This window comes from Athene cunicularia (genome assembly GCF_003259725.1).
Source record: "Athene cunicularia isolate RWA chromosome 19 unlocalized genomic scaffold, athCun1 chr19_part1, whole genome shotgun sequence".
Classification (NCBI taxonomy): Eukaryota; Metazoa; Chordata; class Aves; order Strigiformes; family Strigidae; genus Athene; species Athene cunicularia.
In genome coordinates this window covers 7,320,422-7,337,474 of record NW_020799124.1, presented here as the reverse complement: position 1 = coordinate 7,337,474, position 17,053 = coordinate 7,320,422, and the positions used below count along the sequence as shown (strand labels likewise).

Genomic DNA, 17,053 nt, shown 5'->3' with positions numbered 1-17,053 from the left:
TGGGGAAGCCTGTAGCAACTCAGCCTCTCCACCCTTCTTCCTGCACACCAGCTGGCAGGCCACATATTCCTGTATCATGGTGTCTTTGTAGTCTCTGGACAATACTCAACAGTTCTCCTCCCAGATCAGGGCTGCATCCAGCCTTGCCTCACATTAACATTAAGTGCTCCCACAACACCCAAATGTCTGACTCCCTTCCCAGGGCTAACTGAGTGTATAATGACATTGATGACCAGACAGCAGTTTCTTCCCTACCTTTCTTCTCAAGAAGATGCCAAAACCCAGGCCAGATCCCCCTAAAGGAGGACCTTTTGGTGCACAGCCCACCACCATGTGGATCTGTGGTTTTGCTCCTAGCACCAAGCAGAGGAGATCCCTCTGTTCCCACTCGGGAAGAGCACCCAGCAGAAGAACCATGCTGGCTAACAGAGGTTTGCAGGACAAGCCACCGTGGGCTCAGCAGAACCAGCACTGAGCAGAGCCCCTCCTCACCACCTGAGGAGCCTGTGGGTATGCCTACAGACAAAGCGGAAAGACGCAAAGAAGAGAGGAAAAGAAAAGCCCTGCGCAGGTTCTGGTCCCTCTATTATGCCTCCTGATCCTACAAAGCACTGACTATAGGTCATTCCCCATGGGAGATTTGGGGGCGCAGACCCTTCTTAGGAACACAATACTGTAAGCATCCTTCCCCAGGCCCCAGACCTTCATTCTCTATGCTTTTAAACAAAATCCTTTCCTCCAGCCCTGAGCTCCCTGCCTTATTTGTAGTCACAATCTAGACCAGCACCCAAAGCTGTATAAGCTCAGAGGGGCCAGGGAAGCTGGGAACTACCTAGCTGGGGCATTTATTAATGTATCCCCCAGGAGATTGCTTCCTGCAGCTTCACTTCCTTATATCACAAGCACTTACCACTCCTTACCCTGTTTTAGGAGCATCCTGCTCTGTAATTAGCCAGTACAGTGAGGGGAACAGGTTAGCTTTTGCCCCAGGGATGGAGGCTTTCCCGCAAGGGGTGGGAAGGATCATGCCAGGAGGTGGCTGGGAGCCTGGGGAGCTGACCCCCGCTTCCCCGATCAGTTAACAGCACCGATATAAGGACACGACCCTTGCCGTGGCACTCTCCATCTGCAGCTTTCAGTGCCGTCTGTGAGAGAGGCCAGATTCATTAACTGTGTTTCATACACAGGAGGAAACTAATGCACCAAGAAGCAAAATAACTTGCCCACATATATTTAATACATTAGCAGCAGAGCCAAGGATATTAGCATCTATTTAAGCCTTGGCATTCCTCTTTGGGTTTTCCAGTGACTTTGACCCTCTTGAAAGCAAGGGGAAATTAAACCTGCATTTTGAAGTGCCTGAGCTCCACCCTCTCACACTGGCATCCACCCTTCAGCTCCACAGCAAACAGGAAATACATTTAATCACCATCAATGCCACAAAAGCCCAGGCATGCCTGTGCTACTAACAGCCCATACTGGGGGCTATTCCTGCCTGCCTATTAGAAATAACTGTCACAACCACACATGGAGTTAGGCAGCTTTCCAGGATGAACTACACCACTTTCTCAGCCCCGCGGAAGAGATGTTTGCTTCAGTGCTGCCATTTTGAGCTGTGTTTCCTTAAAGAAACTGTGTGTACAGAACGGCACCATCTTTCAGTCTCTCCCTAATAGCTTCTGAGCCCTTCTGCCAGTTGCAGCTCAGCTCCAAAAGGCATGAGCTGGGTCATCCCTGCAAGCTTTGTGAAGATAAGCATAAGTAATCCACCAGAGCTGCTTTGGAGCCAAAACACAACCTTTATTAGACACCAGAGGAGACACTGTGGCCCACTGCTCCTTTCCCTTAGCTCTCTGAGCATGGGTCAGCACAGGAGTTACACATTACAGCTAAGAGAAATGAGCAATGCTGCCCGATGGACAGAGACAGAAACCTTTGACAGGATAATTAGTGCAGGATAATTAGCACTTCGTCTTCACCACCACAAAGGCTGCACTATTCGGTGATGCAGGAGGAGACCAGGCGGCGACTGTGAGGCAAGGGGAACTAACCACCACACCAGCCAAGTCCAGCTCAGGAGGGAAGACGGGGAACCTAGGGGATAAAATAACCCAGGAATGTTCTGGGCTTTGGAATTAAATGAAACACATTGTTAAGAGTTTGCTACTCAGGTTTCCCCTAATTCACAGAAATTAGAGTATTTTCTGCTGGAACATGGGTTTCACAAGCCTGAGACTGTAACCCCAGTCAGGAGCAATTACACCCACTCAGTGGCATTTCCGACTCAAACCCAGCACAGGGGTGACAGGGGAAAAGCCATCTCGAGCTGTCAGCTGGCACTGAAAAAGTCCCTTTCACATATGGCACTACACTGGAAGACAAAGACTGGCCCCCTGCATGCATTTGTCTGTCTGGCAGGGAGGAAGAAGAGTGCCCCTGGCAAAACTAATCCCAAAGGACTGGAGATCCAGACATCATCTATCATCCACGAAGAGCCACCAACGCAGATCTTTGTTCTGCCCTTCTCTGGGGTCCATGTAGATGAGCCCCCAGCTGCTGCCTCCCTCCAGGCTCAGCACACAGCCACAGGCTGGATCTGCAATCCATCCAAGCTCCTGCAGGGCTGTATGGAAAACAGCAGCTTCCACAGATACGTCTAGTGGCAAACGCTGATGTTAATGAAGAGAAAGGGAGCTGTGGAGATAAAGACAGCTCCTAACATCCTGCCTGCAAAACCACCTCCCTGGCAAGCCCTGTAGCCACGCAAGTGCCCAGCAGCATACCTGGCCCAGGCTTGGGTTCTGCCAAGGGTTCATGTCACGCTTGCCATGACAAGCCTTGGCAGTACATCCATGCTGAGGACCAGCTCCCACCTCAGCGGGGACAGAGAGCCAGCAGCCAGGAGCACAGGCAGCAAGGCTCACAGCTGGGGGTGCAGGGTTTGCACAGAGGGTGCCCGTCACACAAGTCTGCCTGTCACACAAGTCTGCCAGCACTTGCACGCTCCCTCCCAAGTGTCTGAAGAGCTGCCTCCTTCCCTGCGTGGCAAAGATTTAACCGTACAATCCCTTTGCACCCCCCAGAAAGGCTGGCTTGGCCAGGGGTTATTGCCAAGATACCAGTCACCTCACCCCTTGCACACCACGAACAGCTGAGCTGCCAGTTTACAACAGTCAGACCTCGGCCATCCAACGGCATTGCCTGGCCATGGCCAATGTCACCATCAGCACAGCAGCCGCCCCAGCACTCTGGGAGGGCTCTGCCTTCTGCTGCAGTCCCCAGGCTGGCTGTCATGGAGGGGATCAGATGCTCCTGACACAAAATCCACTTTCAGCAGTGCTTGAGAAGGGACCGAGGTGGAGCAGCCAAGCAAGGAGTGTGGGGGCATATGCCAGCCCCAAAGTGCTGTTGCATTAACCCTGCCCAAGGTCTGCCAGCATTTGCCTGGCAGAGGGTTAAACTGGCCACCGAGCACTGCCCACTGCGCTGGCAGCTCCCAGGACCCAGCCCAGCAGGCTGCCACAGCAATGCCCTCCCCCAGCCACACTTGCTGGGCACCTTCAGGTCTCCTCCTGGCTGTCCCTTTCTTCCCAGACAGCATCGCCTGGGCCATGGGCTCAGTTCATGGTAAGGAGCCCATGCCACCCCTCTCTGGACACCTCTCTCTGATCCTCCCTCCTATCATGGCAGCCTGTCCCCCCATCAGTAGCCTACAACATACCCAGACCCCGATGGGCTCCAGACAGGCTTGCAGGGCAACTGCTGCAGTATTTGGCTCTTCGTTTTTAATCTTCTCACCACGAGAATCACTTTGCAAATTGCACTGAGGCTCTGGGGAATGATGGGGGCTCCAAGCAGCCCAGCAGCATCACGCACTGATCAGCGGCTCCTGCGAGAGGAGGAATTTGGGAGCTTCCTCAGGAGACAGCAAGAGCCTTACTGGGGTGTCCTGAAGGTCTGATTTTCAGCCCTACTCAAAGGTGACTGGCACACAGAAATATTGCAGATGCTTAAGATGCCACAAAAAAAAAAATCACCAGGTGCAAAGAAAGCACCAGAAAAAGACCGTGAGAAAGAAGAACAGGGTGCAGGAAGTCATTTCACTCAGATGACCTCAAAGAGGGAAAGTCCTGATATGACACTAAGGAAAATATCTCAAGATTCACCACCTTGCTTAAAATACAAATGAGATTCAAAATAAACCTCAAACCCCTGTGCCTCATGTAATTAGCAAAATGTGCTTTCAACACCCTTCTAGATCTCTTATCTCTGTATTTACTCGGGGTTATCTTGGACAGGTAAATCAGCCCTGGCAAATTCCCCGTTAGTCTCTCAGGTGCTCACACAGTGGTTCAGCACCTGGATTATTTATAGTGAAATGCTCTGTACACTTCCAGCCATTTACAAACAGAGGGAGCAGTCCGACAGCATTTGCTTGGTCCTTAGTTTAATGCTGGCAGATACTCGGTGCAAGTATTATCACAGACAGGCCACGAAGACCTCTGCTAGCAAAGGCTTGCGCACAGAAAGACTTAAGGCTCTGAAAGCCGATTAGTGGAGATCTGGCTTGGCTTGGGTGTCCAGGCTTCACAGAGACCATCCTACAAGAACACAAGAGTTTACGTGACCCACTTTGCAAGGGTGACACTGATCTCCCCTAGCCCCAAAATTCCCACTGGAGACCAGTGCTGCAGCCCCACTCAGGCCCTGGAGGGGATAACCAACTGTGGCTTGGTCCACCAGCTCACACCGTGGAGAGAAGCTGAACTGTCAGATCACAAGATTCAGATTTTCATTTAGCTGGCAACAGCTGAAAGGCCTGAAGAGAAACAAAGCCCTTCCTCCCACACCACTAAGGTGTGAACACAGCCTTCCTTCAGCTCCAGCCGCTCACCAACGGGGGCTGAAATCCTGTGCTACAAGATGCACACCAGCTTCAGCACTGTCAGAGAACAGCCACTCTGAAAATGGATGTGCAGCCAGCACGGGGAGGGGGGCAACCATACAAGCTGGAGTATTTGAGGGGTGACAGCTCAAAGAACCACAGAAAGCTAGACCTCAGATATCACTACAGCAATTCTGTAAAGTAATTCTTTCAAAGTAACTTCCTTCTTTCAAAGTAACTAGCTCCCTCCAGAGAGCCAGAGCCCACCCTGAGCACCCAGCCAGGAGAGGGTCGCTGAAGGAAGATGAGGGAAAGGACATGGCAAAACCAAGGTGAGACCTAGCTGGACTTTAAATCAGTCCTGCCTGTGCCTCCAGTCCTCCAACATTGCAACAGCAAAGCCCCACAGCACCTCAACACATGCAAAATGAACTTCTTTGGTGATTATCTAGTGGCACCTCTGCTCTGCATCAGTATTTAGCCTGATGAATAGCCTGGACCACTCAAATTGCTAGTGTCACCCCACTGACTTCAGATAAGAGAGGGATCAATATGGTTCAAGGTATCAAAGGAAGGGGAAAATGAATTACTGATTTGGCTTTCTAAACATCTTCACAATGGATTTTTAAAAAAATCCTTGATCAAATCTGTATCTTACGGTGGTAAGTTTTTTCCCTTCTTTTTCACCTTAAAAAATGTCCAACATGTGCTTCCTAATTTTGTCAAGAGAATTCACAAGGTCTCAGCCACATGCAGTGAATCTTGTGCTCTCTCCCTGAAAGGAAAGAGCTTTGAACACAGAGAAGTTTTCCTCTCCAAGTTTACCACATATATTGAATTAAATAGTGTTCACAAGTCCTCTTTTCATTCACTCAGTCCTCCTCAAAGTTGTTTTTAAGTGTAACCTGAAATACCACTAGTCACTACTAATTGTCTCCCAACCTGCAGAATCTCAACCTGACTGCTTTCTCCAGTGGTTCAGGGAGATTAGTAGACAGGGACTGTATTTCACAAGGGAGAAAATAAAGGGAAAGCAAAGGAGAGGCCTTTTCATCCACTGTACTGGACACAAAGGCACAAACCTCTCCGTCCTTCTAGGAAGAAGACCCTTGTAAAGTCCTCCAGGTCAGAGAGGCTCCTAGATAAAAAAAGAACTGAGCACAGCAGGTCTCTCAGACACATGCACAGTATTTAAAGGGTGAATTAGGGTCTGTACCTGACTCCGTTAGATGCAGACAGTCCTGTGCTGGGGCCCCCGGCTTGAGGCAAAGCCCAGGTGCTCTGTGCATTGAGTCTCGGTGTTGACCTTGCTCCAGACAAAGTCGGTTTGTTATAGGGCACGAAGCCAACGCTGGAAGAACTTACTGACGCTGTCCTACCGGAAACCTGATGAGTAGTGGAGGAGTTGGGAAAGTTTATCATGGAGTGGCGGTAGCGTGTGGTGATGGGACCAGTCCCACTGTTTAGCCAGCACTGCTGGCAAGAACAAGCCACCCCCGTGTGGAGGGGTGCCGGGGAGGCCGTCACCGGGTACGGGGCGCCCAGGCGCCTCTGAACGCTGCGGCGGAACCTCGTGGTCTTGTTGGTCTGGACTTGAGCCACAAAGTCAACTTCGTAGTTGTAGCCCAAGGGTCCGAGATCTACTCGCTGGTGGTTTGTGGCATGGGCTTGCTCCAGGAACACGCAGACGTTCATCTCGTAGGGGGACCACCCGCCTTCGTCGTTCTGCCACTCCCAGACGATGCCCTGCCCAGCAGCAGAGTCCCCAGGGAAGAGGTGCCTGCGGACGGCCCGCATCGTCCCTGTGTGGGGAGAGGGGGGGAAAATACATAAAATCATTTTGTGAACAGAGAATTAAAAGGGATGTTGTCTTCAGGGACTCGTTTCTGCACAGATCTGTGGCTTCTACATCAGGGTGGCCTTCCTCACCCCTTCCTCAACAGGGGTACTAACAGACTTTCTCCTCTCAACAGGGCTGGGTTTGCTCATGAAGCTTAGAGAAATGCAATACCCCCGAGATCCCCGTCCCTTTGCCAAATCTGATTGTGGACTGGCAACAGGTTCAAAAGCTGCTGGGAGGAAGGGTGGGAAAGGAGGGAAAGAGAGAGGATGCAGAGACAGACACACCTGAGCACAAAGGCAAAGGCACAGCAATCACATATACCTCCCTGACGTTTAAAAAAAAAAAAAAAAAGGTAAAATAATCAAGCTGAGGCACAGATCTGGTTAAAAAAAAAAAACAAAACAACAACTCCCACAGCCTTGACAACAGAGTAACTATAGAGACACACGACACCATCAGGAAGTGCTTTGCAGGAGCGCTTAAGGGGCTAAACGCCTACTTTGCTACATAAGGGTCTGGGCAATTTTGCTCTTAGGGCAGTGGGTGAAATCCCACAAGGGCAAGGACTTTGGAGAGGGGACAGAGAGGGCCAGCTTCCCCAGGCTCCTGACTGCTGGGAGATATAGCAAGACTAGAGGAGAAAAGAACAACATAATTTGGGAACTGGAGAGAGCAGCTGTTCAAAGGAAAAGAAATGAAAACAGACACTCCTGAGGCCACTCGACAGTGACAGCAGGAGCATGAAACCTGATGGAAGCTTGGCTCTTCAGAGTGACTTCACTCCTGGTTACTTTACTCCTTTCTTTAAAAAAGAAAAATCCTAATGAGGGAGGTAAGCCACCCAACAGGACAGCAGCTCTGCAATCTCTGCAAAAATGCGTTCCTGCAGCAGGGTCAAAACCACTGCTTGGAAAATCCTCAGCAGCACTCTGCACCGAGGATGAAGAGCGGGGCAAGCATGTCTGGGGATGCAGGCAGGTGGGGGTGAACAGGGGTGCAGCGAGTTGAACACAGGAAATGTTCAGAAAACATCATCACTGAGAGGAAAAAACCAAAATAAAGCCTCCAAAGAGGTAATGAGAGTTATGATCCTAAGCTCCAGGACCACAGGTAAAAACAGTGTCTGCACCTCAAGCCTGGGGAGAACTGCCTCAGGATGTTGCTGGTGGCTCTGTGGGGGGGGCAGGAAATCCGAGCAAGCTTTACCCAAGCAGCACAGCCCGAGGAAGAGGGAGGACAGCCCACAGGGGACTCCACACTATCAAAGCCCGACTGCTATCTGTGATCAGGCTCTGGCTGGCTGAATGCTGGCTTGACTATCTCTGCCTCACACTGCTGTTACATGCACCCCATGCTCTTGGGGTACTGCAGAAACTACTAGGACTTGACTCAAGCCATAAGGGCATTAGCCACCTCTTCACTGCTAAAAATTCTGCTCGTCAGCATGGAAGTCACATCTCTGCTGCTATCACAATCCCAGGCTTCTTTGTAAATTGTGCTGGTGGTTTCTGCACAGCGCTTTGGTGGTCAGACCATAATGAGACCCTGTGCTGGGGTGCAGGTATGTCCCTTGTGTCACTGCAGAAGCTAAATCAGGAAGGACAGATCTGAGCTCCAGAGCTGACATAAAGGCTGAGGTGCTCTCAAAGGCAGAATGTGCCAAACCAAGGAACAACAGGACTCCTGTTTCTGCTGAGGAGCTGAAGGCACTGGAGGCTGGAATGGCTTGTCTCAGCCCATGCAAGGGATGAGCAGCCAGAAAAGGTCCAGCACTTACTCCCAACCTGCTGCTTCAGCAGCCGGAGCAGCACCAAGCATCCTGCTTACTGTAGAGCAGGGCTGCCCAGTGACACCATCCAACAGACAACATCTCCTCAGCACACCTAAAAAGCTACTAGCAGGCAGTGAAACACAGCAACCTCCCCCATAAGAACTGGGGTTGAGCCCCAACAGCTCGACCATGAAGCCCAGGGATAGCTGTGGGACAAGGCCTTCACCTGGCAGAAGTCTGGGCAGAAGGTGTCAGCAGAAGCAAGGCGACCTCCCCCAGCCAGGAATCGACATCTTCCACAGGAAAGCAGATGAAACCGCCAAAAATCAAACTGTAGCAACGACTGCTCCGATCGAGCAAGCAAATCCTGCCAAGTTTTAGAAACACAAGCCTACAGCCTCAACAGGTGGGCAGCAGCAGGGATGACCCCTGAGCAGCAGGAAGACTGGAAGTGAGATGGTGAGAAATGCACTACCTTTAGAGATGAGTGCAGGGAACTGCTCCCAGGAGAAGGGGGACTGCCACACGTAAAGCAAGGTGTCCAAGCCCAGCGGGACACATCTCAGGGGATGTTAGCAAGCCTGCCCCTACTCCACTGGCAGCCCAGAAGTTAACAGCAGCACAGAGCGGACTTGAGGAGTTTACAAGCAACCCCCAAACAGCAGCAGGGAGAAGAGCTTTTTGGAGTCAATAGCAAGACCAAAGCCATGCACTTGGAAAACGTTTCCCCTTCCCCCAAGCTGGCAGGAAAACTGGCATTTCTCTCCAGGGTGGGCAAACAGCTGTGGTGAGAGGACAAGTCCTGCTGCTCCCCTGCATTCACTCCCAGCTAATCTGCCTCGACCAGCAGCTGAAGCCCATGGCTAATCCTGCCCACAAGATCCCCCTGCACAGCTGTCACTCCCCGTTGGTGAGGATGCTGGTCCTGTTAACACTGGCTTCCTGTTATTCTCTGGCTTCCTTTGAAGAGCCTATTTGTCTGTCTAATAGCTAATGAGCAGAATACAACAGCCTACTTTTTGCTCTGTTTAAAGATTTTTTCATGAGGATATTTCCTGTAGAGATTCTTTTCTCCAGCACATGACAAAGGTCAGCTGGCTGCTTGCTCAGAAAGGTTCATGTTTAAGGCAGAGCCCTGCAGATAGAAAAATCTTTGCTTAGAACTAGGCCACTGAAAGGGGATATGAGAGTGTTTCCAACAGTCACATTGCAGAGCACACACATACTTGTGGCTCACAAACCTGGCCACCCTGATCACCATCCCTCCAAATCAGTGTGAAACACTGCAGGAGAGCCATGAAGTGGAATCAGCCTTCTTGTTATTAACAACTCAACCACAGAACTCATCCAAGGAAAGGATATCACGCCAGCCAACATAATTTCCAAAATTGTACAGGGCTGTCCCCAAAGATGACCGATTCCAAACCATCCTGCGATGGACAACATTCACTAGGTGTTCTTTCACAAGGGTCTAAAGAGGCACGAGACCTTTGCAGAGAGATAGCTCCACCTGTGGATAAAAATGTTCCATTTATCCTGGGACACATCTTTCACCCTCCCACAGGCACTCTGCTCGCCAACACCGAACTGGGCCATTTCCCAACAAGTGATAGCCCAGGACTGCTGCCCATGTGCTGGAGCACTGGCTGCAAGGGCAAGAGGCTGGAAAGCTCCTTCACAAGTCAGGCATGAAGAAAGCAAGCAGCAGCCACCTGTGCCATCTCTGGTGGCCCACGATGTACTGCTCAAAGCCGCAGTCTCAGCAGAGCTTCCAGGTGCTCAAACAGGCCATGCTGAGCAGACCTACAAGGCATCCAGCTAAGAGAGCTCCTCACCGAGGACACCACTAGAAAAACTAATTCTAAGGTCACCAAGTGAGAATAAGAACAGATATGCAGCTGTGATGATTGACAGATGTTGATTGATAGCCAGCTGAACATGAGTCAATAGTGTGCCCAGGTGGCCAAGAAGGCAAATGGTATTCTGGCTTGCATCAGAAATAGTGTGGCCAGCAGGGACAGGGAAGGAATGTTACCCCTGTACCTGGCACTGGTGAGGCTGCACCTTGATGGGTGGGTTCAGTTTTAGGCCCCTCACCCCAAAAAGGCCATTGAATGACTCGAGTGTGGTCAGAGAAGGGCAACGGAGCTGGTGCAGGGTCTGGAGCACAGGTCTGATGGGGAGTGGCTGAGGGAACTGGAGGGAGACCTCATGGCCCTCTACAACTCCCTGAAAGGAGGGTACAGAGAGGGGGGGATGAGTCTCTTGAGCCAAGTAATAAGTGACAGGACAAGAGGGAACGGCCTCAAGCTGCACCAGGGAAGGTTTAGACTGGATATTAGGGAAGCATTTCTTTACAGAACGGGTTGTTGGGCATTGGAATAGACTTCCCAGGGCAGAGGGGGAGTCCCCATCCCTGGAGGGGTTTAAGAGTCAGGTTGACTTAGTACTGAGGGATCTGGTGGAGTTGGGAACTGTTAATGTTGGGTTAATGGTTGGACTAGATGATCTTCAAAGTCTTTTCCAATCTAGACGATTCTGTGATAACCACATGCATTTGGTCCAACCACTTCCCTTTCCGGTAGAAACTGCCCAGTTGTGCAGTTGATACAAGATATTGTTCACTTATTGCTTCAGTTGGCAAGAAATCAGCACACTGCTCATCTCTAAAGCTTGGGGTGACTTGTCCTGGGATGATGGGAGAGATGTTGGCAAAGAGGAAACTGATGCATGGAGAATTTTCCAAAGCAGCCATTCATTTGGGGTGTGTAATCTGGGATCTCCCTGGATTTTCCAGAGATGAAGAGCATGCATTCCACCCTTACCCCCTAAGCTACAGCTGCTCAGCACACCTGGAACAGAAGAGGGTAGGAGTCATCTCAGCAAATTCCAAGCTGCTAGCCTCAGTGACCCCGAGAGAAATGAGATGAGAATGAAAAATTGGGTCTCAATCCTGCTATTAAGCCCAGCCCGCCCTGCCTCTCTGGGAGGAAGCAAGCCAGCCTCATATAGCAGGAGTGCGGGGAATATTCTGCTGCAGCATTACGGCGTTCTGCGGGGGCTGCAGGCTTTAGCAAAGCAGCTTGTGCAGGGCGGCGTGCCAAGGTAAAGCAGCTGGCACTCCAGTTGCAGAGGGAACAAGGGATTCAAATGGGAGGGTTTGAATTGTAAAAAGGCCTTTTTATGCGAGTGGTCTTGAATGGATGGGAGTTGGGGCAGGAAGAAAGTTTTCAGCTCTGAGGGTTCTGGCTCACAAGCTTTGAGCTCCAGAGGTCCTGTGATGAGGTTCCCTAAGAGACCACTGCCACCTGCCTGCACCCAGCCCCGCAGATTCAGGCCAGCCAACGCTGATTTTCTCATGTGCTAATATGCTGGGCAGCAAACGGCATCAGGAGAGAAGCAGACCTGCCACCCTCAAAGAACTGCCCAGCAGCAGACAGCAGAGTTTTGTGGAGCTCTCCAGCAGAGGACAAGGCCCCACTTTTCTCCCAGCACACAAGCAGCCTCATCAAAACCCAGCACGGGCAGGGAAGCTCCCTTACCTGTATCCTGCCGGAACTGTGTCAAGCTTGGGATGTCGATGACATAAGGGGCCAAGACAGGATCTGCACGTCCCAGAGGGATGCTGCTGACATGCCCTGACCCTGAACGCCGTCCCTTCTGCTGAGAGGCCTGAAAAACCTGTTCAATGTAGCTGCAGACGTTCCCTTGGTATGGCCTCCACCTGCCAAATTCATCCTGCCATTCCCACACCGCCACTGCCGTGGAGTTGCTGCTGAGCCCCGGGGCAGAACCGGGGAGTCCGGATGGCCCGGCTGAACTGCCTCCTGCTCCCTGAGCTGCTGCCATGTTCCTCCCTGAGGTCTGGGCACACCGCGACTGGAAGCGGCAGCTGTGCTAGCTGGTCTTACACCATCTTCTTCTGGGGGACCTGCAGCAGGAAACAAAGAGAGCACATGGAGCTGAGAATGATGCCCCAAATCCACTCCACCCTGCATCCGTACCACACAAGCCATTTAGGAACGGGAAACATGCTCAGCCTTTTGCAGATTATGCTCGCTATGCATTTAGGAGACTACAGAGAAATGGACTGGCCTCAGAGCTCTCTGGTCAAGGGCAAACAAGGTATCACCACCCACTCCTTGCCAATGCTAGCAATTTTTCTTGCTAATTTAGAGCAAAAACTTTGAGGCGAGACTCTGCTTCCTATGGTTTGCAGCACCAGACACCACCAGAGCGACTGCAGACCTCCTGCTGATCCACATTAGGTAGACCCATAAGCCCTGACCTGAGTTCAGATGCTCACCAGCACGGAGCATGCCAGGGTAAGTGGCCACTCCGCAGCCCTCCCCACCCATGCTCAGCGCCCATCCTGGCAGCGTTACACTCTCACCACTCTGAAATGAGCTGCCAGCTTGTGAGCAGGAGCTCCCCAAGCTCTCATGCACATGAATGACTCAGTTACACAAGTGGTTCCCAAACTCTTCCCACTGATCTGAGCTTCAGGGTAACGTCAGCTCCATTCAGGCTTCTGACCACTCAGTTTCGATCCAGGATCAGTCCCTTGACTTCTCCTGTGTAGCGTTATACATGCACACAAGCCAGAAGACAATTCTCTATGCACCACCTGCAAATCACCGTAATACATACATTGTGTGTGATCTAAGCAAAGAACGGATGGAAAGGAGTACAAAAGTACCAGGAGGAAAACAGGGAGTAATAAATAGCCTGTGCTGAGGGCAGTGATTTAGCAAATCCTCAAGATCGCAGTACACCTAGCTGCAGCTTCTCTGGTCAGAAAACAAGGAACATCTTGAAACAAGGGACAATCTGCCAGAGACTCAAGCCGTTAAGACATTATTTAGATAAGAACAGAGAATGGGGTAGAAGCCTAAAGATACCCAAATAAAGACACAAAGGGCAGTGAGTAAATCCTAGCAACTTACAGAGACAAAAGATACCCATCACTCAGCCTCCATGGGATGAAAAAAAGCAGACCCAAAGCCATCCCATGACAAGCTGTCCAAGAGACACGAGAGGTCTGATATTTGGCATTCCTTGTTTGCTGTGTCCTTGCAAGGGATTCTGTCCAGACCATCTGGACACACGTCTTGGTGCCCCAATGCTGGACAACCACTTGGAGATGCCCATCTTGGTGCTGGTGAGCAAGTGGGTATGACTGTGAATGAGCGAAATTAATTTTGTTTCAAAATAAAATCGCCTCCTCCCTCCTAAGGTCTCACGTCACTGATTGCTCGCTTAACTCCCAGCAGTCATCAGGGAGCTCTGAGCTTCCTTCCTGTCAAATGGAAAAGTTCAGGTCTCCCAAGAGGCAGAGAAGCAGTGGGTGGCTTCCACTGGAGGATGCCATCTGCACAGAATGACATCCCTGCCAGATGGGGGAAGATCCCACGCTCCGTGGAGTGTCCCATCCATAACGCTCGTGTGGCTTGCTGGCTTAAAAAAGAAATAGAAAAAGAGCGAGCGAAGAACAGACACGCCCACATGTCTGCATTTATAAGAGGAAAGCAACACTTTCTCCAGGAATTTATTGTAAATTAGTTTATGAGCTGCTATGAGATTTTTACAGAACACCCCCAGCTCAACTGGTGGTGGTGACAAACTGCTCTAGATCACCAAGAGAAGACCCCAGTGTCTGCAACCGACCTCTTCCATCTAATCCACTCTCCCCTAATGCATCAAGGACAGTTATTTTACTGCTCAAACCAGCAAACTAAAACTTGAGGTATCAAACCTGACACCTGCCTCTGCCAGTTCTTTTTATGGCAGGTTTCACACCAACATATCTCCTCGTCAGGGACCACCAGCATGTCCATGCTCAGCTCAGACCAGCGCAAGTCAAAGCAGAGCTGCAGGCTTTTCTGTCCTACCCACATGCATTAGGTGCTCTGAACCCCAAACAGAGAATCAACACCTTTCCCCCACCCCCCGAGTTGTTACCAAATAATCATCTGCACATCCTACAGTCACAAGCAGAGCAGGAGCACAGAGGGAGGCTGTTTGGAGGGAGTCGGCGATTCGTTTTCCTTCCTTTTTGAAACGCAGCAGCAGGAAATGGAAAAAAGAGGGCATCCCAGCAGAAAAACAGCCTCCTTCACATACTACCCTGCGCGCGCTGGGACGCTGGTGGAGAACAGCCAGGTGACAAAAGCCTGTTGCTCACCCCCTCGGACGGCAGCGATGCTTTGAATCCTGGACCACACGCAAGGGTACCCGGAGTGGCTGCACGCGAGCGTCGCGTGCTCGGACATTCACTTCCCCATTAGAATGGAAAAATATTTCCTGTGCTGAGACTGCTGGTCCAAAGGAGGAGCGAGGGGCGTATTTCAGCCTCCTGCCAGTTCTCACTGCTGAACACTGCTGGAGCCAGCAGCTGTTTGCACAGATTGGGAAGTGAGGAATGCGGGAGAATTTCAGTAAACCCAAATTACACAAGTCCCTGAGTTAAGGCAAACAAGAGAAAGAAAAAGGCCTTAAGTTGCAGTTCCTTTACCTTTTCTGTGAATTCAGCATCACACAACTATTAAAAGCTGAGAAATTCAACACCAGAGCTGCTTGTACAGTGTTCACCCTACCCCCTTGGGCTGCAGTGTGTTACAGCAAGGCAGAAAGGTTTTGGGGTGGGCAGCTAGCAGAGCTGCATGGAGACGACCAGCTGGGGCCTGGGATGTGTTACACACGCTGTTCTGCCAGCGCTGCAGTTTGGGTGCCTTCACCCTGGCTCTGTCCTGAAGACTGGCAGCAGGGAGTAGGTACACATCTTTGTTAACAACCCCATGGACTATAACCCTCCACCTTGAGCTTTAAAAATGCCTTGAAAAGCTAAACGTCATACCAACCCCTAAAAGCTATGCTTGTTCAGCAAATCGGCCTGGCTCCAATTCGAAATCCTATGGGCCAGCTTACCCCAAATGAAAACAAAACCCTAACTACTTGAAGTGCAAACTTAAATATTCCAGTCAACTGCCCTTCACTTAGGATGCAATTTGTAATGCGGGCTCAGATCTTGAATTTGTTTGGTTGGATATTTATGCCCCAGCACAACCTCTGAAACGTTTGCCCACATTACTTTAAACAAGGATTTGGACAGGAAAAGAATTGGGTGCATTTCAGTTGTGTTTCCCAGCAGATTCACTCCAGCAAGTGATGGTGAGAAAGCTGGGGAGGGGCAGGTGGGAATTAAAGCATTTGAAAGACACATTTAATTTGTCAAACCTGTTCTACTTCCAGAAAGCTGAATTTCCTTTCACTTTAAATGCAGGATCTTAAAATTCATAGGTCTGAGATGATTTCTAAAAATGCCAAGTCCCTTTTTAAGTTTCTGAACTGAAATTGCCAGCGCTGATAAAAGTTTCAATGATATGCTAGCTTGTACCTGGAAAAGAAAGAGCCTCAGGAGCCCTTGAGCTGGGCTGTGTTACAAAAATAAAAATCATCAGACTGGTAAAACAGAGACTTTTCAGCAGGTTGCTCAGAAAAGAGGGTGCCCAGGAGGGATTTGTTAAGCGCCACTAACACCACATGAGAGATGGGACTGGAAGGGCTACAAAGAGCCCCCGGGAAAAGATTACACAGGGATTAGGAGAGCACATAAAGCACTGAGAGGTGACAGGGCTGTAATAAACCCGTGACCCTGCGCAGGGTGCATGACTGGAGCAGCATTACAGGTGCCGTGGGCCCTCCTGACCCCAAATCACCCAGCCAGGGCACCCCCAGCCTCCTCCACACTCCAGTCTGATCTGTGTTTAGAAGCCCAGCATGACCCGAGCTGCGAACACAGCGATGCAAGAGGGTTTGAAGCTCTTGCCAGGTAACTTGTATCTAAACACATCTTACTGCACATGAACACCCAGCACTGACTAGCACACTGCTAGCAGTAACCCAGAAGTAAGAACAGAGCAAGTAGAGAGGAGGGTGCAGTAATAACTCCAACCACGCAGCCTGATCTGCCCTCGACACAGTCCTGCCTTCTTCCACCCTTTGCTGATGCTCATGGCACAAGGTGGTTGGGTTGAAGGTATAAAACCCATCCCACTCCAACCCTGGACTCCTTCCATTCAAAACAAGCTTCAAGGTGCTTCCCTTCGGAGAAGAAAATAAAGACCGCAACTGAAGCAGAACAAAGCGTTTGCCCATGTGCCAGGCAGAGGGCTTAGCGCAGGCACAAGGGAACAGGAGAGCTGAGGCAGCTAGAGGAGAGCAGGTACCCCTGAACACAGGCCTCACACCAAACCCGGCACGCTGCTCGCTCGCTCCTGGGTCCTTCTGGGCACAGCAGCAGACACTTATTCGCAAGGAGACAGTTTACTTGCGGGGGTGCAAACCTGGCAAGACCCGGAGGGCTCCTGCAGCTTCCCGAAAGCTTCGGCCAGCACCAGCGGGGCTCTTCCCTCCGCTCCCGGCCGGCCGGGAAACGCCAAGTCCTGCAAGGGAGCCGGCGGCTCAGGGCCAGCCCGGCCGCACGCCCGTCACAGCCTCCGAACCGGCCCGTGAAGCTCCCGGCGGCACCGACAGACCCCCCCAGCCCCGCACG

At 51.1% G+C, this 17,053-nt stretch overlaps 1 protein-coding gene across 6 annotated transcripts in view; it reads right to left on the bottom strand.

The window, feature by feature from the left end:
* Window positions 1–17,041, bottom strand: part of DTX2 (deltex E3 ubiquitin ligase 2) — a 39,206-nt gene extending 22,165 nt beyond the window's left edge. For 3 of the 6 annotated variants that reach the window (XM_026861476.1, XM_026861477.1, XM_026861478.1), the window contains exons 1-3: window positions 16,845–17,039; window positions 12,042–12,430; window positions 6,102–6,687 (exon numbers count right to left, since the gene is read on the bottom strand). In XM_026861476.1, coding sequence (XP_026717277.1) covers window positions 6,102–6,687; window positions 12,042–12,348 — 893 coding nt within the window. In that variant the 5' untranslated portion in view covers window positions 12,349–12,430; window positions 16,845–17,039. Of the gene's footprint in view, window positions 1–6,101; window positions 6,688–12,041; window positions 12,431–16,844 lie in introns of all 6 variants that reach the window. The other 3 variants (XM_026861473.1, XM_026861474.1, XM_026861475.1) reach the window with 2 other exon arrangements.
* Window positions 17,042–17,053: the final 12 nt, after the last annotated feature.